Here is a 24,419-nt window from a genome sequence, read left to right as displayed (position 1 = left end):
AAACATGGCAACCACATGACAGGATGTATGGCACATGTCGACAGTACAGTTGCATTCATTTTACAAATACAAATCTTCTTGGTGGTCCACATTGTAAACATGTGTATAAAGCATGGGGGATGGAAAGTTTAGTATTATCTTCTTTGTCAGGGGACCAAAAATGGCACTGGAATGCTAGGCTCCTATTCATTTCGCAAAGAGTTGTGTAGTTGACAAGTATTCAAACACAACTTACAGATAGAGTAGTCCTGTGGAAACCTTTGGAGTTGTTCTGCATACTGTGTACTGCTACAGAAGACTCACTTGCTGCTCAACTTGTTTCATTACATTACATGTCATTAAGCTGACTCTTTTGTCCAAAGCGACTTTCAATTAGTACACTCACATTCATGAGGGGCCATTTAGGGGTTCAGTATCTTGCCAAGGACACTTCGGCATGCAGATGGGACAGAGTGGGGTTTGAACCGGCAACCCTCTCTTTGGAGAACCACCACTCTAACCACTAGGCAACACCGCCCAAACTTGTTGATCTAGGGAGGCTGTGGCTCAGAGGAAAGAGCGGGTCCTATCTCTAACCAGAATGTTGTTTGGTTTGACCTGTCTTCCCTTTCCACTTGTCAAAGTGTCCTGAATGGGTGAATGGCAAAAACTATACTATAAAGCACTTTGAGTAGTCATCTATATACATACAGACCATTTAGACCAGTGGTCAACAACCTTTTCAAACCCAAGATCAATTTATAATTCCAACTTAATCTGAGATATCTTCCAAAAAATACCACGGTAAAACTTAAGAGGGTTATATTTATTGTTTTTTACTAAATTCTGTTAAAGGCTGAATGTACAAACATAACTATACCCAAAGAAAGTCAGTTATGCAACTTTATCTATTCAATGCCCAATATTCACATTAATATCAATTCATATTTACAGCATCTGTTCAATGCACAATATTTAGCTTCTCAGTTCAGCAATGTGTTCTGCAGAGGAGCGGCTGCTGCAGCACTATGTTTTTACATAAAGGCTTTGCTTGAAGCGGATACAGATAGTGTTAAAACCATTTATGTTTGTGACATAAATTCATCAGATAAAAATTACAACTCAAACCTGTTTCAAAAGCAGTCCAGTGTTTCACTTTGTGAATACTTTCATTTGTTCTAACTGGGGCTTGGATTGGTATCGATAGACCAGAAGATACACTGCTTCATACTAGGGGTGCAACTATTAATCGAGGTTGTCAACAAAATGGATGAAAAAAATAGTTGACGAAGATTCTGAAGAATTTCACCCTTAACATAGTCCTAAAAAAAAAATATGTGCAATATCTGTACAGCGGACCTACTCTCCATGGAAGCAGGATACGTGCATTTGAGGAGGAGGCACGTTTCACATTGTAACGTACACGATTCAGACTCGCCTCGGTAAAACTCACTGCCTTCCATAGGTCAGGTTTATTGTAGCTGACTAGAGGTGTAAGATGCTGGTGTAGCTGTGTAGAATTAAGATCTGGCCCTGCTTTGACAGCCAACCTTGGAGTTTTAACCGAGTAAGTCTCAAATTCAGTAGCTGACATGTGGTATAAAGTACAACTTCTGCTTTGTTTTAGACCTATGCCTGCTTCCAGTGCCTAACACGAAGTCCCTTCCATTTCAAACTAAAGCCGCTTTCCGACATGACCTGCGGAAAAAATCCGGAGAATTTAGTACAGCGTTTAAATTGAGTCTGCCTTTCACACATGCACAAAGCAGCTTCATGTTTCACAGACGCGTTAACAACAGCAACAAATCCCTTGCATTATTCAGGCGAGAGGTGGAGCAGCCAGATGCAGCAGATAGAGGCAGGAAGTGACGTATTTACTCTGTTGCGGAGATTACATGATTTACTTCTATAAAACACAGACATGGGTGTCTGCTCATATCATCACAAACTCTCTTGAAATCATCCACAGTGTCTTCTACATGTATGACACTGCTATTTCACCAGGAATTTATTTTATATTTTTCATTTTTGTGTCTACTGCATATTAAAAGTGTCAACCACCCCACTTGCTCGCTGGGAATCCACTCTCGTTCACAGCCTTTCATAGATGCTCTTACTTTGCTCAGCAACAAAGCTCTTCATTGTTTGCAGGTGCCTCACTCGTCACCTCTTTCACACTAGCGCCAGAGTCTAATAGTAATTTGACACAATTCCAAAACAAGAATCTCTGCAGTGTGAGGCCAGGCCATTTCACTTCCATCAACAGGCCTCAGCAGGGAATCTAACTCTGGGAGAGACTCAGCACAGTAAAATAATAATGAACTGAATGGTGGGAGGTTTTTCAACAATGGTGAGATTTCTGAGGTATTGGACATCTGATCGTCCCTCGCGGTTACTGATAGAATCATGCAGGGAGGGTACGGGTCTGTCAGCATGAAATTGGTATCAGCTGGGGTTGAATGATGTTCACCACTGCCACTAGAAGTTAAGAAAGATGTAAAGATGCTGCAACCCCCATTAAACCCGTAAACAAAATGAAATGTAAAGATCCTGACACTGGAGAAGCTGCACCCAGAGAATATTTGGCGTGTGCTTAATGAGTTACCTCAGCAATGATTAAATTAATAATTTTTTTCTTAATAATTTCCTACCCATTAAGTAACAAGTATTCTTCTTTTTTTTTTACAACTCTAAGATTTCATTTTATCAGAAAAAAAGTCTTAAATAATGAAATGACAAATAACAATACTAATCATATATGATACAAAATAATAATCACGTCATCATTTGTCAGACACTTGACACAAATGACTTTAAACACATTTATTTATTTGTAGCCATGAAGTAAGTTACCTTCAGCATGTGGCTTTTAATTCAGAAGTGCTCTATCATTACATAACCCAACACAATCCTCTCTTTTGAAAGTGGGTTAGGGTTAGTGCCTGCAGTGAGGTCTGTTTTTCCGTGAAGTGGTGTGTAGCCCTTACCTCACTGACCCAAACAGGAGCTGTATTTATTTTATGATTAGATGTGTTGCGTCAGCCCTGATCATATGTGGATTATGAATTATTCTTTAATATGTAGTCCCTAGAACGTGCCAGCTCTTTCCTGGAAATGAAGCTTTGCCCTTCCTAGCTCCCGTGGTGTTGCAAAGGATAATTAACTCTTGAATTTGTTCCTAAAATTGTGCTTGACTTTCCTTCTTGATTGCAAAAATAGTCCATTTCGTGGCAAGTTATGGTACAGTTTGCCCTGCCGTGCTAAACTCTTGATGCTTTGTCATTGTTGTGCAAAGCTAGCCTCTGTGTTGCGTCAGCCATGTAGGTAATCTCCACCAACTCATCCTGTATCGACTGCATTGTTCACTGGGCTGTGTATTCGGTAATTCAGTTAAAAATTGTCTAAGTAAAAAAATATGTGATGCAGCTTTTCTTCACGCCTTCACTGACATCAAATTTTGTGAAGAATATGATGTCATGTGGTGTAGTGATTTTAAGAAATTTTCTGTGCAACTGCTGTGGTAGGATGATTTGAACACGGACTCTCGGTCCCCAAAATACACAAAATAATGTGAACTAAAAGCACATCAGAACTTCTAGGTTGCTTCAACCTTGTTCAGGTTTTTGTGTCAGTCTTATGCTTTGATTTTTTGTTTCACAAAGAGCAAAAGCGTTTGGGCCTCTCAGTTTTAACTTCTCTTTGTTCAAGCTCAGCCCACTCTATTTGTGTGACAAATTAACTCAATGGATCACATCCGTCCAAGTCAAAGTTTTAGCTGACAGGTTAATGTGGCTTTCAGAATGTCTACTGATCATGAAGATGGTGCTGAAAAGCCAATGCTTTCACAATAATTCAACGAAATTGTTATAGTAAATAGTTGCTCAAAGCAGACAGGCCCCAAAGTTTAGATTAAATCCTTATTTAAAGCATCCAGAGAAGACAATAATTAAATATACCAGAACAGTTGTTATTCATTCTCAAAATATTAGGTACATTGTCTCCCTCTGAGATGATAAGAATAGACAGGCAGGAACTAGAATCTATCTGACGTGTTCCATAAATCCCCAAAACAGATGCTCCCTAGTAGACCGTGTCCCTAACGCCACACAAGGGCAGCATTGGTGTCATTATTGCATAATTATATTAGCAGAGCCCATCTATTTTAATAATTTGTTTCAAGAGCAGATGTATTTATTTTTGAATCGTTACGCCATAACAATTAGCTGGAGCTGTGTGCTCAAAATGCTAATGTCAATTTAATGCATTCCTAAATCTATCTATTTGTAAAAAAAATGAAAAAGAAGACCAAATATTTGGTTCCAGATACTTGGTGATACTGGTATATTCTGTATCCCAATAGTATAGAATTTTGATATACTGCTCTAATTACAATATGTACAACTAAAACGGTGCTTGGACAGCCACCAAGACTAAGAGTATATCTTACTAGTAAAATATCTTACTAGTAAAGTGAAAAACATTCCTTGATCTGCCCTTTAATTAAATCACAAGTCCTCAAGATCCTAACATTATGATATGAATACAATTTTGATAAACCATTGAGGAAAAGGGCTCCCTCCAGTATAAACATGCACTTTGATCATAACATGACCCTGACCTGAAGAGGGATTTTTGCTCTCAACAGCCTGTCTAACTGTCACAGCCAGATTGCAGCAGTTTTGCTGTTTCACTGAAGGGACACAGGCAGGGGGTTGATGCTGACAGGTGGCTCAGTTGAAGTGATGTAGAGTGATGCTCAGGGCCCCCCTCCCAGAGCTCAGCTCTACCTGTGCTAGGGGCTCAACACTCTTAGATAATTTAAAACGCTTATTTATTGTAATAGAACCTCTCTGTTGAGAGATTTCCATTCATGTTAGTTTCATGTTTCATTTATCTTAGACCTTGCTTTAAGGCCCGAGGGAAACCATGGAAACCGTATTTTAGATACTTCTCAAATGAAGCCTGGAGGGTCATATCATAATTAGCCCTCTGATCCTGAGTTTGCCTGTCACATATGAAGAGCACATCAGGATATTTCCTGGTCAGTAACATTTACAACAGCACAAGCATTTTTAGAGCATTTGGGGCAGTATTGCAACATGAAGGAGGCAGGACATACGCCTCTGACTCTGACATTCTCACATACATCCACTTCCCGATAAATTCTGGAGATTATTCAGAGTTCAGTGTGTGTCTAAAAGCATCCTAATGTTCAGTGGTTAAAATTAAACCACTATAAAGTATGCAATACCCATCCTCGTAAGCACCAATGAAAATGTATAACTTCTCTCTCTTTGGATGTGGACATTACCGTCCTCATCAATGGACATAGATCCTGAGGGCTTGCGCACTTCACTGCTAATCGATTAACATGGCCTGGCAGGCTACAATAATATCATTGCACTTCCTTTCCATTGCTGTAAAATGACACAGTGTAGGGGGATCCATAACCAAAGGTCGTTCATAACCAGAGGAAACTGTCTGAATATGGATTGTAAAATTATTTATTAAATTAGTTTTTTTCATGGGAATGCATATTGAACATTTGAACAGGACATCCAGAGAATATCAATCTAATTCTTTAAAGCTTTTAACAGTCGCAAATTGTTTTTATTGTCTCTCTTTTTTATTCAATTATACTGATAGATATACATTTTAATTAGGTTTTCTTAGTCAAAGAACCAAAATCTGCAGAGCCTGCCTGTTTGCTGCTAATTTTGTTATAACATTGATTATATACCCTCAGTATTGGACTTGCTGCTCAGCAGGGATGCAGGGGCACTCGTGTGGAGTGTCAAATACATGGCGTTCCTGGAATTTAAACCCATGTTGTGAAGAGAGTTTTAACACACTGCTAGATTTTACACTCTTACTTAAAATGACAATTTTACGGACATTGTGGTGGCCAGTGGCATGTCGCCTGCTGTTCATTCAGAGTTTATCCAAGGGTATTTCTACCGTGCAATTTGCTTTTCTCCCCTAAACACCTGTCATTGTAGGAGTATCGCTAGATGCCACAATTTACTGATATTCCCACAGTTGTCACATGCTGGCTCTTGGTTGATGCTAGTCCCCACTTAATTACTGCAGTGCACACAACTGAGACAGGTGAGTGGCAAAAATGTAGGTGATGTTTTACCCAGGTAATCCACCAAAGTAGTGCCAGTTTAGAATAGCTGCCTTGCTTTGGACCTTGCTTCCTCGCCATCTTTTGTGCCTTTTACATGTTGCAATTGAGGTTCCAGAAGCATAGGCATACTAGTACGACTGGACTCACAGGTTTGCATTGCATTAACCATTGACCGTTGGTGGGCCTCATGCTTGGTGCTGCCATGATAGTCTGAGCAACAACAATTTCAGTTTTATGCTTTGGTGCTAGCATGCCATGCTAGCGATCCTTGCAATGCTAACGAGAAGTACATTGGAAATAATATCCACAACCAAGTAAACACCTACCTGGTCAGCCATCTCCATCTGCCTCCCCTTTCACATAAACATGATTTAATTGGTTAGTTAATGTTAAAAAAGCTAAACAAAATATACTCAACTAATTTTCATGGAATATTATGCAGGGCAAATTACAAGAAATAAGTGGGGTTGGATGGCAAATCTGTACTGTAAAGTGCTTTGAGTGATCATCAAGACTAAAAAAGCGCTATATAAATACAAACCATTTACCATTATACATTTGCACTATTTGGTAACTCCCCACTGGGAATACAAAGCCAGCAATGTTGTTATTTGTGTAATGGAGCACATAAACCGTTCTGAAGAGTTGCATAGCTCAAACATAAACACTTCTGCTTAAGCTTTGAATCTTTTTTTCCTTCCTTTTATTGAAAGACAAATTTAGATTTGTGAATATAGGCCATGCAAATAAAATTTGATTCTAAATTTTTGCTAAGAACAGGAGCTTTTTCAGTATGTGTTTTTTCCACCCCACCTTACCTATATTGGAGCTTAAAATGAGAATTTCAGCCTCTAGGTCTACTGTGTAAAGGATGTTCGGGAACCACACAGGATCATTTTTATGTACATTCCTCCCAGTTAGCGGAAGAAGGAAATTCTGTAATAACGTCAGGCATCCTGTGTTCATCCCAAGGTCAAAGTGCTATAAATGAAGTAAGGACAGTAGACTGTAATCAGGAAGGCTACCAACATCACACCATTGTCTCTGAATAGGAGGAAGGCTTTGTATTTTTTTTTTACTTGAGGTAGTAAAACAGGGGGTAGACATCCTCTCTGTGTTTCGGTCTGTTTAAGTGTTTTAGCTAATGTTGGCAAGAATGTGACTCTTATCACACATACATTCCATGATCATTTTGAAAATCTCACCACATGTTTAGTCACTTACAACACAACAGATTTGTTTTGTTGCAAACTCAGATTTTAACCTTGAAGATACCCCAATGTGTTATTGTATGGGTTCATTTGTATGTCCTGGCTCAAAGGTTGCCATGAGTACTCATGGATAAAATTCAGGTTTAAAATTGTTGGTTCAGTGGGCTATGGCTGACAGCATCACCCTCTACTCACTGTCTATGTTTGTGATCCACATTTAATTGTGATTTTATATTTCTTCTTTTTAGGAGCCATTTGAAGATGGGTTTGCCAATGGTGATGAGCTGACCCCGGCTGAGGAAGCTGCCGCAAAAGAAGCAGCCGACTCTAAAGGAGTGGTCAAATTTGGCTGGATTAAGGGAGTGCTGGTAAGCCACTATTGAAATGTGGAAATTGTTGTAAGATACTGCAACTCTTACTATGTCTTCTTTTGTCGAGTCTTCTTCTGTGTTTGCTTTATTTGTATTCTTTTTGGTTTTATTTGAATCAGTTTTGTGTCTGTTGCATGTGAGAAACATGATCAGCGAGCCCACTCGCTGGATAATCTCCTGCTGTGTTCTCACATGGGCTCACTTGGACATTATCCAAAGTTTTTACCAGGGGGCTAGGAGGAAAAATGACTGGTCCCCCCTTGACATATGCGTTCTCACATACAGGTCATCTGAACTTGAATCTGCACAAGTACATCTTCACACTGTAAGATGATCCTATTATGAAAATATTTTGATGAAAGCCATTCGAGACCAGAAGACATGAGAAGCGGTGCAAGGTTTATATTAGTGAGGAAGTAAGGACTGTAAAAAGTACCTTGTCTGCTGACTGTACTTTAAACCACATATTTCTCATTGAAAGTGATTTCTTTCTTAGTGTTTTTAGCTCCAACCCACCACTAACTTAGCCACGAGTAATTCACGCTCACAGTACTCATATCCTTACCTGACTGTCATCTGCCCAACATACAGTGTAAATTATATTGTGTAATAGCACACATATCACCTGCAACACAATACTGTAACCTTAATACGGTATGAACAAAAGCCAGAACATTGTGATCAAACATAAAGCTATGTCGGCAACTATACTCAAATGTTTGTTTTTATTTTACCTGTCTTCTGACAACAAACCAGCAACTCAGCCCTGGTCTGTGACTAACTGTGAATAAAAGAGCTATAAACAAAAGCATACTGTGTGCAGCTAATGCTTGCACACAGGACTTCTAGGTGGTAAATTTCACATCTTTTGGTCAGCTTCCTCTCACTGGCAGAATGCTTCTCACTTCTTAATTTTTTTACACAAATAAACCCTTCTCTCCAGTGTTAATTTTGGCAGCTATTTTTGATTTAGTCTAAGTCTTTTGACGAAAATGCATTTTAGTTTTAGTCACATTTAGTCATTTTTATCCTTCTTAGTTTTAGTCTAGTTTTAGTCGACTAAAACAAATTACATTTTAGTCTAGTTTTAGTCGACGAAAACGAATTACATTTTAGTCTAGTTTTAGTCACATTTAAATAGCCACATTAAACTCCTTTTCTATAAAAACATATAGCTGGAGCCTAATAGCTCAAAAATGTTTTTAAATTTCAAATGTGAAAACAAAAAGGGAGAGCAGGTCAGACTGGAGGCGGACACAGAAACTGCAGCTCGGTAGAAACCAACTGCAGCTTCTGCTCTGATCGAGAAGCTGAGGCGCTGATCTCTGATCAGCTGAGACCAGAGAAACTCTGTGTTTTCACTGTTTCCATAGTTAAGAAGCAGTCAGTCTCTGAGAGGCTTCTTCACATGCACTAGCTCTGATCTTGTGTCTCTGAGCGAGTGAGCGGGGCAGGGGGCGGAGCTACGGACCGGTGCGCTATCTGGGAGCGCACACACACACACACACACACACACAGACACACAGACTCACTCACCCGCTCCTGATACTTTATGACGGCCTGATACGATGATGTTAAAAAAATTATTGTGACTTAGTCAACCACCAACATTTTCGTCTCGTCTCGTCAACGAAAGTTAAAAATAGATTTAGTCATAGTTTTTATTTTCAAGGATCCGTTTTTTCGTTATGTCTTCGTCTCGTCTTCGTCATGGAAAAAGGGTCGTTAACGAATATATTCCGTCATCGTTTTCGTCAACGACATTAACACTGCTTCTCTCAATCGTCCCTATAAAATCCCAGTTGTTTGGTTTTATTGAACATGTCCCCTCTCATGAATACACAGTAACAGTCCCTTCTCTTTGTAGGTCCGCTGCATGTTGAACATTTGGGGTGTGATGCTCTTCATCCGCATGTCATGGATTGTTGGTCAGGCTGGAATTGGTAAGTAGAGATCATTTTTGAAGAGCTGAGCATTTAAATAACTTGCATTCAAAAAAATGTGCCTATTAAAAAAAAAAAATTCTGTTCAATTTACAATAACTTTCCTTCAAAAGCAAATGTTCAGTTTGTTTTTTGGACATGTAAAGTTGTGTGCAATTAGCCTGTGGTTAATGGTGTAACAACATTATTACACAAGAAATAGTAGAGAGTATAAGACCGCCTCCTGCATGGCAATGCCACACTGAGGAATAAATACTGTAGAGTAGACAACATTCTTGAGTTCTTACATTGGAACTGATCTTTAAAAACATCACTTTTTTGGGGATGCTGTGGCTGAGAGGTACAGCGGTGGTACTTCAACCAGAAAACCGTGGTTCGATCTATCTGCATGCCAAGGTGTCCTTGGGCAAGATACTGAACCCCAAATGGCCCCTCATAGAAAAAAGACCTTGAGTGGTAATCAAGACTAGAAAAACACAATTTAAATACACACCATTTAATAGTGAATTTATAGTTTATAGAAATAACCATTTTATAACAAAGCATGTATATTAATACATTGTAACATCAAACAAAAAAATGTTTAATGCAATTCTAAGAAATGTTTTTGTCAATTTAAGTGTTAATTGCACTTATTGACCTGCAAAAGGAAACAAAATTTAAGAAACGTAATTTTGCTCTTACTAACATTACATTACATGTAATTTTGGCTGACGCTTTGTCCAAAGTGACTTAGAATTAGTACACTCAACATTTATGAGGGGCCGTTTTAGGGGTTCAGTATCTTGCCAAGGATACTTTGGCATGCAGATGGGGAAGAGTCGGGATTGAACTCCAAACCTTCTTGTTGGAGAACGACCACTCTACCCCCTAGGCCACACCGCCACTAACAGATCTTGAAATGATTGTAATTTAAAATTTTTGAATAGTAGTTTAACATCAACTCAGGACAAACTAATAACCAGTTTTTCCAATCAATTACACACGCTGTGGTGGCCCCAACAGTCTTCTTTAATTTAATAAAGCTGCACCAAAGTGCACACAATCACACGTATATATACACATAATCCTCTGATAATCCCATCAAAATTCATGTATTATTCCCTGAGCAATCCGAAAATTCTGCCAAACTTTGGCCAAGTCACTGTACCAAGTTTCATGGGAATTCGTACAGTAGTTTGTGCATAATTTTGTCGACTGTATAACTAAATAAGAAGCAAACCAACTGACATAACTTTCATGTCATGGGGGAAAAAAGCATTCATGAGGGTTCAGGTGTTATGGGATTTTTTTCCAGCCAGGCCTAAACATTGATGTGACAAAGAATGGACATAATTCAATTAGATTTTATTTGTATAACGCAAAATCACACCATACAAGCAGTTGTAAGCAGCACTTTGGCGACTGTGGAGAGAAAAAAACTCCCTTTTTAACTGGAAGAAACCTTTAGTAGAACCAGACTCAATCTGGGCGGTCATCTGCCTCAACTGGTTGGCGTGAGCAGGGACAAAGGAACGTTTTAAGTTTAACCTTAAATGTAGAGATGGCGTCTGTCTCCAGAACCCAGAGTGGGAGCTGTTTCCACAGGAGAGGAGCTTGTGTTTTGGGACCGAAGTGATCTATTCGGATAATATGGTATATCTTTGATATTGAAAGCTTTACTGTTAAGGGCTTTATATGTGAGGAGCAGGACCTTGAATTGTATTCTGAATGTAGAGAGGCTAAGACAGATGTAATATGATCCCTCCTTCTAGTTCCTGTCAGCACTTGTGTTGCAGCACTATGTACCAATTGGAGAGTTTTCCGAGACTTACTATGACATCCTGATAGAAAAGAGTTACATTATCCAGTCTAGAGGTAACAAATAACACATACTTCCTGAGTGATGACGTCAAATATTACTGTAATGCTACCAACAAGTGTGCCTGCATTTACGGGCATTCTCACTTCACACACCACGCTCCTCAGAATTTGTTGATAATTCTCCACTTTGAAGTGAAATATCACCACACAGTGACACATGTATCAGACTTCATAGCTGGTCTAAAGGCACGGAGCTGCTACTTTTCACAGAACTCTCAGAGTGATTGGACGGCCTGATAGAAAACTGTTGCACATTTTTTTCATTTCAAGAGCTTTGTAAAGTTCTCTGTTTAATTTTGCAGGTCTCGCCTGTTTGATTGTTGCCATGGCTACTGCAGTGACGACCATCACTGGTCTCTCCACTTCTGCCATTGCCACAAATGGATTTGTACGAGGAGGTATGCATAACTTTCTTTTATATTGTAGTTGCTTTGTCAGTGATGGTATTCTTTCTTACTTTGAGACAGAACAAATGTAATGTAAAATATATTTTTAATTATTGGTTTATGAGAGACCACATCACAACCAAAGTTAAGAGGTATACATAGACTCATCGTGCCCATGTATTGCTTTTAAAGCTTTATTTGTCAGAATGAGTGTACACTATGCATTGATACAGCATACATAACCTCTTATTAGTCAGATAGAACTGAAGTTTCCTCCGCAGGAGTGTGGGGATTGATGCATTTTATAACATGAAAATGAATAATACAAATGGGATACAAATATCACTGGACGAAGCAGTGCCATAAACGTAGAAGACACTGATGAAGATATCAAGAGAGCTGGTGCTGATAAAAGCCGACGCATATATTGATGTGCTGTAAACAATAACCCATGATCTCTGCAGCAGAATGAATACATTGCATCCTGCCTCTGCCTGCTGCACCACCCCTTACCTGAATCTTCTGGAGGATTTTTTGCTGTTGGGAACGTGTCTAAGCAGAGATCCTCCTGCTGCATTGTTCATAAATGAAAGGGAAAAATAAATAATATCTGGACGCAATTCTCCAGAGTTACTCTGAAGGTCACGTCTGAAAATGGCCCAAGAAACACATTTACCGATTAGGGTTAAGTGCAGTTGCCAATATTTCAAAACTCCTGAAGTATAGTTGTTCACACCTGACATTAGTGTGTGTGTGTGTGTGTGTGTGTGTGTGTGTATGTATGTGCCAACTTAACCAACGTGTAAGATGGTTTGGCAGAGAACGGAAACAAGACATATAACTCTGAAGCTGTCTGTAGACTGTATATATTAAAGACTGAAATCGATAAGTTGGATTTTTCTGTGACATTTGTTGGTATAGGTTTCTCACATTGGTGTCCCAGGTTTCTAGCCACTGGGTGACTAGTCAGACCATAGTGTGGTCCATTAGAACATGGGATCAAACTAAAACATCAAACTAAAACATTTAATTTCACAAAACAGTGTGACACAACTGAACAGTTTACAACACAGTGCAACTTTTTATGTTCAGATGAATTCTCCAGCAAGGCCTCGGGGCAAATCTAAGCTGCTTTGTTGCAGGCAAGAGTATGATTATAGACGAGATGCCAAAAGCTGGATATTAGATAGAAGTAGCAAGCCTAGCCAGACCTGTTGTTTCAAAAGGATTGATATTTGATCCTGGAAACAAAATAATTGTGGATTAAGAGCTGCCCTGGGGACCTCTCCCAGCTGTTGAACTGGTAAGGCAACGACAGTACGTCACACAAGAGTAGAGAGCTTAATTGGTCATTGTGCTAAAGGGGCTCATGGAAACCTCGGATGGAACTGTTTGACATAAACAGATTAAAGTGGGCGTGTTAGCAGATGATTCAGGCTTTACCTCTGGCTTCATACTATCTAAAGTGTTTTAAAGAGAAAGATTTGGAAACACTGAAAATAACTCACTGGGCCTTTAACCCACCTCCTGACAGTTTGTATATTTACAGGTCATGTGTGATAGGCTGTCGATAGTTATTCCATTGTACAATACTTTTATTTGCAAATAAATGCAATATCATCCCACTGCATACATAAACATGTCAAGTTAAAATTGTAAATCCATGCTCTCATTTTATCCCAAATATATTTAACAGTTACCTTGAACTAACATCTTGTTCATTTATTTGTATTTCCAGGTGGAGCATATTACCTGATTTCAAGGAGTCTGGGTCCAGAGTTTGGAGGCTCTATTGGTCTGATATTTGCCTTTGCTAATGCAGTGGCTGTGGCCATGTATGTGGTGGGCTTTGCTGAAACCGTCGTTGAACTTCTTCAAGTAAGTTTCTCAACACCATGTGGTACTTTTAGAACCCAATTAAGCCTAGAATTAACATTTATTCTGAGAGATCCAATCACAATTGGGCAGCACTAAGTTCAGGTGTGAATGCACCCAAATGCTTCCTCAATGTGCCTTGTAAATGCAAATGTATCCTGGGTCACATATGAAGGACAGCCATCTTAGCTGACATCCTCTGTCTCGCTACAATTTCACACTGAATCTTAAGTATTTTTACACCTACACTAACTCTGATTTGTTTGTGGCAACCACCACAATATCAACATCATCAAAAGGTACTCTTTGAAGTAAAAAGTTCCCTCTTTTTGCTACTACCATTCCACATTTGCTCCGCTCAGAAACACTGTTCAGAGATTCACTCAAGCAAGTCCATTTGACTTTGTGTAGCTTTAAATGTGTAGTTTGTAATATCAAGTTACTAAAATAATTACTTATGAAAAAATAGGAGGTTCTTTGTCATTCCATTTAATAACTCCTTGTATTGTCTCACAGGGTGCAGATGCCCTCATGATGGATGAAATAAATGATGTCCGAATCATCGGCACCATTACAGTAATTCTTCTCCTGGGAATCTCTGTAGCAGGAATGGAATGGGAGGCCAAGGTATAAACAGGATATGGTTTCTTATACCATAAAAGCTAACGTAAATTGGATAGTGCTATGACTCATCATGAAAGTCACTTCAAGAAGATCTTATCGGACACAGTGATTCATTCATACATTTGTCACTGGTGACTAATTTGTTGTGTAATTTGCTTCTCTGTAGGCCCAGATCTTCTTGCTATTTGTCCTCATTACAGCCATCATCAACTACTTCATTGGAACCTTCATACCAGTCAAAGCAAAGGAATCTGTTGGCTTCTTTGGCTATGACAGTATGACACATCCTGATTTTTGACTTCTTATTTGGCAGAGTTAATATCTGTACAATCTAATATCAATGGCAGTGGATGTTAGCTAATGCAGTAGCTTCACTAAAGGCTTTGTCGGTGTTTCAGTAATTAAAACTCTATTTTCCTGTCAGGTGCAATCATGTGGGAAAATATGGGTCCCAACTTCCGAGATGAAACCTTCTTCTCCGTCTTTTCAATCTTCTTCCCTGCAGCCACTGGTATTTTGGCTGGAGCAAACATTTCAGGAGACCTTTCTGTAAGTCACCAGTAGTTAACAAACCCCCTGGAAATAGATGATGATCCATCCCAAAAGTTTATCCTGATATAATACATATTACCAAAACTTGAAGAAAATTAATTGGAATTGATCTGAAATCCATTTTATGATGAGGATTGAAAGATTCTTGCTGTTATAGATTGCTTGCCATCATAAGTCTGAGTTGTGGTGGTTTGTTACAGGACCCACAACTAGCCATTCCTAGAGGAACCCTTCTGGCCATATTAATTACAGGAATAGTCTACCTGGGTGTTGCTGTTTCAACAGGTGCAGTATTCTTTGTAGCTTTTGGAATCTTCACCTTTTTAGGTTTATCTCGTTTCTTTGCAGAGTTTTAATATGTGCCTTATACTTTCCTATCGATAGGTTCCTGTATTGTGAGGGAAGCCACTGGAAATGTGAATGACACTCTCAGTTCCGAGTTTATGTTGAACTGCACTGATGCCGCCTGCAAATTCGGCTATGACTTCTCCTCCTGTCAGACTGAAAAATATAGTTGCCACCATGGACTCCTGAATGACTTCCAGGTATAACCCAGCTACCAACCAACCCCACCATGGCCACTGTGCTACTGAGGAGAGTTGAAAAAAAGTTTTCGGGGAGGGCAAACTTCCAAGAGCTTGCGGTGTTCATTAGGTTTCAACGATTTCAAAATGCATTTAATCTTCTATTTAGGTGATGAGCATGGTTTCTGGTTTTGGACCCATCATCAGTGCCGGTATCTTCTCTGCCACTCTGTCCTCAGCTCTGGCTTCTTTAGTCAGTGCACCTAAAGTTTTTCAGGTAACAACCCACTTAAAATACATCAATGATATACAATGTTGTTCATGTGCAGTTCTTTTTAAATGAACAATTAAAACATGCTGTGATTTATCCACAGGCTTTGTGTAAGGACAATATCTACCCCGGCCTGGCCATGTTTGCTAAAGGCTACGGCAAGAATAATGAGCCTCTCCGAGGCTACATCCTGACCTTCTTTATAGCACTGGCCTTCATCCTCATTGGTATGGCTGCACGCACTGCTCATTTATACTCTGACACAGTAAACACAACTTTCTATAGACTAAAAACTAACAACATAGAGGCTGTGGTGTCGGTCCGAAATGTAAATTGTTTTGAATTATAAATAACATTATAATTTATCTTAATAGGTTTGGAATTTTTTTTCTTTCTTTCCTGAAAATAACATTGTAGGTTGGTGCTTATTTTAGGGATAATAATTAGTGAACAACTATAATGAATTAAGATTTACTCTGACTAGTTAGTTGGCTAAGTTCGTTCAAGCATATTCCTGTTCTGCTGGCAATTAGTACAAAATTACTGAAAACATTGTAGTATGTCTGTGAATACGTGACCCTTAATTATATGGTTAAGAAAAGTGAAAAGTTAGAATATGTATTATCAACAAAAAAAATTACGTCTATTGGGATATAAGACTTTGATCAAAACACAAAGCCATCCATCGATATCAAGTGCACATTGACCGTAATCTTTGATACTTTTCCATTGATCAAACTTTTCATCAAGGAGAAACTTTGACCTAACAATAATGTTAAATACTATGTCATTGTTCAACTAGACGCCTTGGGTGACATTCTCTGAGCACCCCGACTATTTCTGCTAAATTAAACATTTAGAAGTATTGTAACCTACCAGGATTTTGGCTTTTACTGAAAGAATTAGAGAATATGGAATTACAGGTGAGCTTTGACCAATTGTGAGTGGACTGATTGTTGTTTTCATGTTGCAGCTCAGTTGAATGTAATTGCCCCCATCATCTCCAACTTCTTCTTGGCGTCCTATGCCTTGATCAACTTCTCTGTGTTCCATGCCTCACTGGCTAACTCACCAGGTAAGATCAAGCCCAGAAAACGAGAGAAATTAAGTCAACGGTGCTAGATCCACAAGTAAGATAACGAGGAACGTCTCAAAGTAGACGTTATTTGTCAATTTCACAAACAGGAGATTATCAGACACAGTAGCAGAGACATGAGGCTTATGCTGTGTAACAGTGAATATGATGGGAACTGATTACTTGAGGGAATTACTTGAAGCAGTTGAGCTGCAGATCACATCAAAGAGCTTAGAGACAGTTTTTGAAAGGCCATGAGACCGGTCATGTTCAGGAAAAGCTAGCAGAACTTTTGATGTCAAATGTATATTTTCTCACCTTAATGCACCAGCAGTCAGCTGATCATTTATACGATTTTGAATGTTTTTAATAAATGTATAGCAGAGAAAAATTCAGGTTCTAAAAGGGAAATCAATGGATACTGTAGACACACACAATGAAAGCATAGTTTACATTTTCAGGTAGTTGCTAAAATAATTTTGATATAGAGTATAGCTATTAATAACTTATTAAGGTGATGTTTTCAATATGATCATGCATCCCCATCACTTGTAGTATTTTGATAAAGAAACGTGTAAGAAATAAACAAACCAGTGCTGTTACATTATGTCAATGTTCCAGATGCTTTTAGCTCCGTATCTTCAACTTTAATTTGACTGCAATTCAAAACTGTTTCAGGCTTCTCACCTAAGAAACCTAACTGGAATCTTCAGCTTTTTGTTATTTATTTAGTCACAAATATTAAAAACTATGATCGATAAGAGACGATTATTCAGGTTCAAACATTGCTGTTTAAAAAACAAATGCTTATAAACCCTAACCTTAATAAAAACAGTTGCCTTATCCAAAATTATGTGGACCATGTGTTTGGAAGGGGCTAAGATTCCATTTTCCACCATTGCATTGATACAAAGAGTAGAAATCTCACACAGATATAAGAAAACATGAATCATTTCAACTAAACTGTATGGTGAGTTTTGTAATTTGGATTAACTGATACTTAAGGCTGTAAAATGATAGCTGAATTAAATGCATGTAGTATTTTTATTAAGCTCTGTGCTTTTCTCCCCCTCAATACCAAAGCTCTAGCAGAACATCAGGTACATATTATTTATGTGCTTCTAATTCTTCCAAGCAGGTCATTTTATAACTTAGGACTTAAATGGTACATTACTCAATTAAAGGCCAGCTGTAACACACACATTTACTTTTTTTCAGCCTTTGCAACCATAAACCCATTTGTTATTCCGGCCTTTTCAGGAACTTTTTTAAATCTTTGCATGGTACTGAGAAAAAAAGCACCATCAATGTACCCTTTATGTCCTGTGGATTGTTTTAGACCCTGTCATTATGTAACCACACACTGTCCCAATGTATCCCATCACTAAAATTCAGTTAGTCTTGTATCTGTGGAACCAAGTAATAACGTGTGGTCCCTTATAGCTGACATAATCTACTGGTCTACATTCTTACAGGCTGCTAACTCATTATTTAACCCTTAACCTAATTCATACTCCTTAACAGCAGTGTTAAGACCATGTTAAAAATATTGGAAAAGTTTTCCTTTCATAGAGGATGACCTTGGTCACTTCTGACTTAATGTGGTCTGTTACAACATTTTTGGAGAAACAGACATCTACCTTAACATAAAGTGCATTTCCTCAGTTTACCATAATAATATATATTTTTTAACATTTTAATATCCATACAGAGTTTTACTAGCTCTCCAAGGTTGCTCTATGTTTATGAATGTACTTTGCTCTTGTTCTGTTCTTACTTGTATTCATTGCTTCAGGTTGGCGTCCCAGCTTCAAATACTACAACATGTGGGTTTCTCTTGCTGGTGCCGTACTCTGCTGTGTGGTGATGTTTGTCATCAACTGGTGGGCGGCCCTCCTCACTAACGTCATTGTTCTGGGTCTATATATTTATGTCAGCTACAAGAAGCCTGGTGAGTAATAACTTAAAAACAGTCACTGCACCCTGTGCTGTTTGTTAAGATTTAGCTCACATTCCCAATTGCTTATGAAATAACATTGTCTTTTTTGATTTTTTATATTGATACATGTGATACTGATCTTATAGGAAGCATGTCACACATTTAGAAAACTACAAGTTAAACTATTCATGTTGAGTGTTCTGGAGAGTGTCTGCTCCCAGTTTTTACCCTAAACTCAACAACGAACATCCTGGACCGGCCTCTGTTGTGGCTTTTTCGAAAAATGTTTAACCTGTTGACAGTTCACCAAAATGAGAAGCTTTTAACAGATGACATTTTTGTGTAAGTTGTATGTAGCTGTTGAATGTAGTTGCTTCCCTGATACCCCCCCCCCCCCCCCCCCCAAAAAAAAAAAAAAAAAACAACAACACATCTTTGCATTTCTTCAAACAAAAAGCTGACCCTGGGAACCTGTGTGCACGCTCAGTTTGACTTGCAGCTACACACACATATGAGGCCTTCTCACTGCCTGTTACACAACATGAGTCAGGCAGCCTTTGGCCCAGCAGGATGACCTGTAAACACAATTCCTAATTGCACTGTGTGTAACTGCCTGCATGCCTCTTCCTCTCCAGATGTGAACTGGGGCTCATCAACCCAGGCTCTGACCTACCACCAGTCTCTGACCCACACTTTGCACCTCAGTGGAGTGGAGGACCACATCAAGAACTTCAGGTATAACCCTAATTACTGCCATTAACACTGAACTAGGCAGCATTCTATGAGAAATTGAAAGTGTAGATTGTTTTGCTTAAATCAAATGATCAAACCCAACTTTTAAAGCAACCAATTGTGCTTCACTCTTACGTAGAGACCACCCTTGATTGAATCAAAATCAAATTATTTGTTTTTGAATAACAACATGTATTTGTGACGGTGTGCATTTGGACTGTTCCCATGGCAGCAAACCAAGCAGGAGATTAAAAGGCATTTGATAGGTGTCCTCAGAAAGACTTGCCCATTCCCCTGAGCTCCTTTTCAACTCTCAACGCCTCCATTAAATCCCATGGAGCTTAGCATATTTGCTTTGATGTTCGCTTCACTGCTCCTGTTTTTTTTTGTCCTGTGCTAAGAAGACTAGGGGCCACTGTGAGGGTCAGAAAAAAAGGTAGCCGCAAATTTAAAGAGTAACAATTCGGTAAAGGTCATTGTAAAAGATACAATTATGACATTGTGTGTATATATATATATATATATATATATATATATATATATATATATATATATATACACACACTATATATATATATAGATGCAAAGAGAGTAAAACCTGAAATTAATGAAGATGCACTGATGACTTCTCTTGTACATGTCTGTTTGTAGACCCCAATGTTTGGTGATGACTGGTTACCCCAACTCTCGACCAGCTCTTCTGGACCTGGTTCACAGTTTCACCAAGAATGTAGGCCTGATGATCTGTGGTCATATTCGCACAGTGAGTAGATGTAATATACTCTGTTATTTCTTGATCTGCCTTTTGTGGTTATTGTTCTGAAAAAAATCGACTGCACTGTGTTTGGAATTTTGTTTTTAGACACACTATACAATGTATCCATGTTGAGTCCATGTCACAAAGTCAGCAGTAGTTAGTATCATTAAGTGTGTTATTATGAATTGGAACTAATAAATACACTATAATCAATGATTTCTGTATTTTAACCCTTTTCCTTCCATCAGCTGGAATGAAACATTGTTTATTGGGTTTTCGATAGGTCAACGGTTACAGAATATTTTCACCTGTAATTTATACAATATAAATACAAGTCCCCCAAAAACATCAAAATAATAGTGACAAAACGACACAAAAAAAAACAACAAAATAACAACAAGAGAAGGGCAACTGTCTAATTGTGTTTCAATATAGCTATTTTAAACCGTCTTATTATGCTTCAGCGACATCAAGTGTGTCAACTGCTTCTGCCACAAAGGCTGTTTTTTATAACTGAGCCCCGCTGTGCATCAGTGTCAGTGCATCAGTTTTAAGTTCTAAATCGGACTAGACTTACCAAGCTCTCAACTACTGTTGGTTTCTAACTTGCAAGTCAATAAAAGTAGCACCACCAGCACGTAAGTATTATTTAATCATTTGAAACTAGTATTCCATTTCAAACATTGTCACAGTGGTTGGATTTCTTACCCTTTTTTCCCTCGGGCACGCTATAATACTCAGAAATTAACACATCGGTGAGCCACAGTGGTAATACAGCTGATACGTGTTCAAGTCCCATTTACAAAAGTAAAAATCTTTTTACTGATCCAGGCCAGCCAAAAAGGTTTCTCAATGGAAGGGCAGTTTTGATAAGATGAGTGCAGGATCTGTGAAGTCAACAAGGGGCTTCTGATGTGCCCTCGTGGATGTTTCTAGTGCTTCCATTAGAGCTGAGAAAAGCTTAGCAGTTAAATGATTTAAACATTCCCAGCTAATGGAATTGCAGTCTCCTTGCTGAAGAGTGGCTTTGAACTCTTTTCTGCAGGAATAAACAAAATCCCAGATGAGGAGATTCAAAGGAGAACTTTGTTGTTTGGAATTTGTTATTCTGTGGTCAAAATCTGATTAAATTGATCATCCTCTGACATATAAACCTGGACAATTGGACTCCCGCATTTATCATGTTATTGTTTCTAAACTTGTAGGATGCTAAAGGCAAGGGTGTGGAATTATATATTTTTTGTTTGTGTGTGCATGCTTACCTCCCTATAGGGTTCCAGAAGACCAAACTTCAAAGATATTTCCACAGAGCAGTCCCGGTACCAGCGCTGGTTGCTGAAGAATGAGACCAAAGCCTTCTACACACCAGTATTCGCTGAGGACATGAGGCAGGGCACACAGTACCTGCTCCAGGTAGGAAACAGCACAGCTGTAATAGTGCTAGAAAAAGGATATTATAGACAAACTCATCAGTTCCCACAATGGGCAACACTGAGCAAGAATCCCTGACTAAACTGCAAACAACGGCACTGAGATAAGATGGTCGTCTACATGCAGAGATTCATTTCCGGAAAAAGTTGTTCATGCCTCTTGTAGCCTTTTACAACTCGCTAATGGTTTTGAACTCACAAACAGTGGATCATTGAGTCAGCAGCTCAACCCACTGATCCAATTAAATTGACCTTAAACATCAATGACAATTGTGTATTTAAAGAGTTTAAAGTTTCCCTTCTGAAAGACACAAAATGACAATGTTAAAGTTCTGCCCTCAGTTGGACTTGAACCCTCGACCTCTGAATTACTAACCCTCTTCTGTAACCACTAGACTACCTATGCTGTTGACCAATACCTTTGAAGTGGTTAATATAAAGCTCTCACTGTCCCCCTCTCCCCAATGGCCGCTCCCTCAGCGTGTGTAACTCACTAATGACAACAGGTGTGGGAGAGAACGAATGACAGATTAGACATCAGGAGAACGTCCCACACAAAATGCTCTAATTCAAAAACTATAACTCCTATCCGACAAATGAAAACACTGTGAGAATCACAAAGCTGAGAAAAATGAGTCCGTAGGAGCAGTTTAGAAACATACTTCTCATTTCATAAATTCTCCTCCATTACTTTTAATGGAAGAGACATTTTTCCACACTCTAGCACCGTCATCAAACAAATACTTGTTACTCAAAAACTATAAGTCCTATGTGGAAAATGAAGAAATGGAGCTGTGGGAGCGATTTACGTTTTATTTTTCAGTTTTAATCTTTTCAGAAAAATCTTCAGAATTAACATTGGGCTCCAATGGGAGAAGGATCCGGAAATAATTCCTCGATTTTTCGATGCGCATATAAGCACAGGTCCGAGAGATTTGAGAGTGACATGTCTGCGAAGGAAACAATCTCACGACCTCAAATATCTAAAATCATGTCTGAGGACCTCCGTTTGGAGATTTGAGAGCAGTTTGAGTGACAAAAAAAGGGTCTAAAAACACTGATTTTCAGCCTCTCGCTCTTTTGGTAGAGAGACCTTGAGTCCCATTCGTCGTTTTTGGTCGCGTTATCGCGATCTTTGAGCTAACTGTTGGACGAATTTCTTATAAAAGTAATAGCACACTATTCGACGTAATTCCGCAGGTTTATTTACAGGTCTCGTGAATGTGCGTCAAAATTTGTGGGAGGAGAAGCATACCGGAATAAAGACGGAAGAAGATATAAGAATAATAAGCACCACGGAATAGTAATAGGAAATGCTGAGCGCGTTGCGCCATGCAAAGCATTGTGCCGCCTAGTGGCAGGCACCACTAGGTCCATGCTTTGCAGGGCGAAGCCCTGCAAAGCGTTGCCTAGGCAGTAGGCAGTGCGTTGCGCCATGGAGTAGGCATGTAGGCAGTGCGTTGCGCCATGCAATGCACTGCCTAGTGGTGCCTGCACCACTAGGCACCCATAATGAAGGAGAGATTCCTTGCTAAGTGAAAAGTTTAAACATTACTCAATGAGAATGGTATTTTTTTTTTTAAGCTGCAAATTAACCAATGCTTGCTGCTCTTTTAGGTGTTACTGGATACAGGGGAGTGTTTTCAATGAGTAATATGTACCAGTGCAACAGTGTGGATCAGATCTTTAAAAAAAATGTTTTGACAATGATGGAGCTCTCTGAGAGGGCATATCAGGCTGTGGATTCTGAATACTTGTTAGTAGACTACATTCATCTTGGTTTGGCCCTACACATGGAATTGGTAGACGAGAAGAAAGGGAAAAAAATGTAATATCATTTATCCCTTCTCCTATGAGGTTACAACCAGTTTTAGAGCATTAAAACCTTTAGTGCACTAATGCTGAAGAGAAATTAAACTGACACCCTTTTTCCCATAGGCGAGATATTTACTGCCTAAGTTTTCATGTCAAGCCTGAGAGGGAATAAAGAGTATCTAGTTAAAAATTGCAACAGTGACGGAGTGAATAGTCCAACTGTAATATTTTATATCTTCTTGCTCCAGAATAACGGTATCATAGAAACAGCCTGACTTTTTGAAATAAGTAGCGATTTCATTGATTGTTTTTCCTATTCTTGTCCTTGTCAAGGCTGCTGGCCTGGGTCGCCTCAAGCCGAACACCCTGGTGCTTGGCTTCAAAAATGACTGGAGGGACGGTGACATGATGAACGTGGAGACCTACATTAGTTTGATCCAGTGAGTAGAGATGCCACAACTTATCAAAGCTTGACTGAATATAGTCAGTGTCCTCTGCCAGTGCTCTTACATGAAAACCCAAAGCTTGGAAACTTTGGAATGAGTTAAACAGTTACTGAAATCAGAAAATTGACTTATAAAAGTGGGTTCAGGTGTTGTAAAATTAAAGTCCATATGACATATGGAAGTGTCTTATATCTAATCAAGCTAATACAGCTAATATGCTGATACACTAAATTCTCCCTCCAGATGGAAACCATGACGATATACATACAGTGCCTTGCATAAGTATTCACCCCCCTTGGACTTTTTCCCATTATGTACTGTTACTAACTGGAATTCAAATAGACTTAAATAAACTTTTTCCCGTTTGATCAACAAAACATGCATAGTACTTTGGAGGTGCAAAATACATTTTATTGTGACACAAACAATAATGAGAACAAAAAATCTGTTGGGTGCATAAGTATTCATCCCCCCTGTGTCAATACTTGGTAGAACC

The 24,419-nt window shown here is 38.9% G+C and overlaps 1 protein-coding gene across 1 annotated transcript in view; it reads left to right on the top strand.

Moving 5' to 3' along the window:
• Nucleotides 1–24,419, top strand: part of slc12a2 (solute carrier family 12 member 2) — a 50,601-nt gene that overhangs the window by 7,166 nt on the left and 19,016 nt on the right. The window contains exons 2-18 of the mRNA XM_062412327.1: nucleotides 7,569–7,688; nucleotides 9,559–9,634; nucleotides 11,800–11,895; nucleotides 13,622–13,761; nucleotides 14,275–14,385; nucleotides 14,549–14,657; nucleotides 14,807–14,931; nucleotides 15,135–15,219; nucleotides 15,319–15,479; nucleotides 15,628–15,735; nucleotides 15,833–15,956; nucleotides 16,703–16,804; nucleotides 18,600–18,755; nucleotides 19,379–19,478; nucleotides 20,127–20,238; nucleotides 21,505–21,645; nucleotides 23,811–23,917. Of these exons, the coding sequence (XP_062268311.1) occupies nucleotides 7,569–7,688; nucleotides 9,559–9,634; nucleotides 11,800–11,895; nucleotides 13,622–13,761; nucleotides 14,275–14,385; nucleotides 14,549–14,657; nucleotides 14,807–14,931; nucleotides 15,135–15,219; nucleotides 15,319–15,479; nucleotides 15,628–15,735; nucleotides 15,833–15,956; nucleotides 16,703–16,804; nucleotides 18,600–18,755; nucleotides 19,379–19,478; nucleotides 20,127–20,238; nucleotides 21,505–21,645; nucleotides 23,811–23,917 (1,973 nt within the window). The remainder of the gene's footprint in view (nucleotides 1–7,568; nucleotides 7,689–9,558; nucleotides 9,635–11,799; nucleotides 11,896–13,621; nucleotides 13,762–14,274; nucleotides 14,386–14,548; nucleotides 14,658–14,806; nucleotides 14,932–15,134; nucleotides 15,220–15,318; nucleotides 15,480–15,627; nucleotides 15,736–15,832; nucleotides 15,957–16,702; nucleotides 16,805–18,599; nucleotides 18,756–19,378; nucleotides 19,479–20,126; nucleotides 20,239–21,504; nucleotides 21,646–23,810; nucleotides 23,918–24,419) is intronic.

The sequence above is a fragment of the Platichthys flesus genome, chromosome 19 (assembly GCF_949316205.1).
Source record: "Platichthys flesus chromosome 19, fPlaFle2.1, whole genome shotgun sequence".
In the NCBI taxonomy this organism is placed as follows: Eukaryota; Metazoa; Chordata; class Actinopteri; order Pleuronectiformes; family Pleuronectidae; genus Platichthys; species Platichthys flesus.
This window is presented reverse-complemented; position numbering and strand designations above follow the sequence as displayed.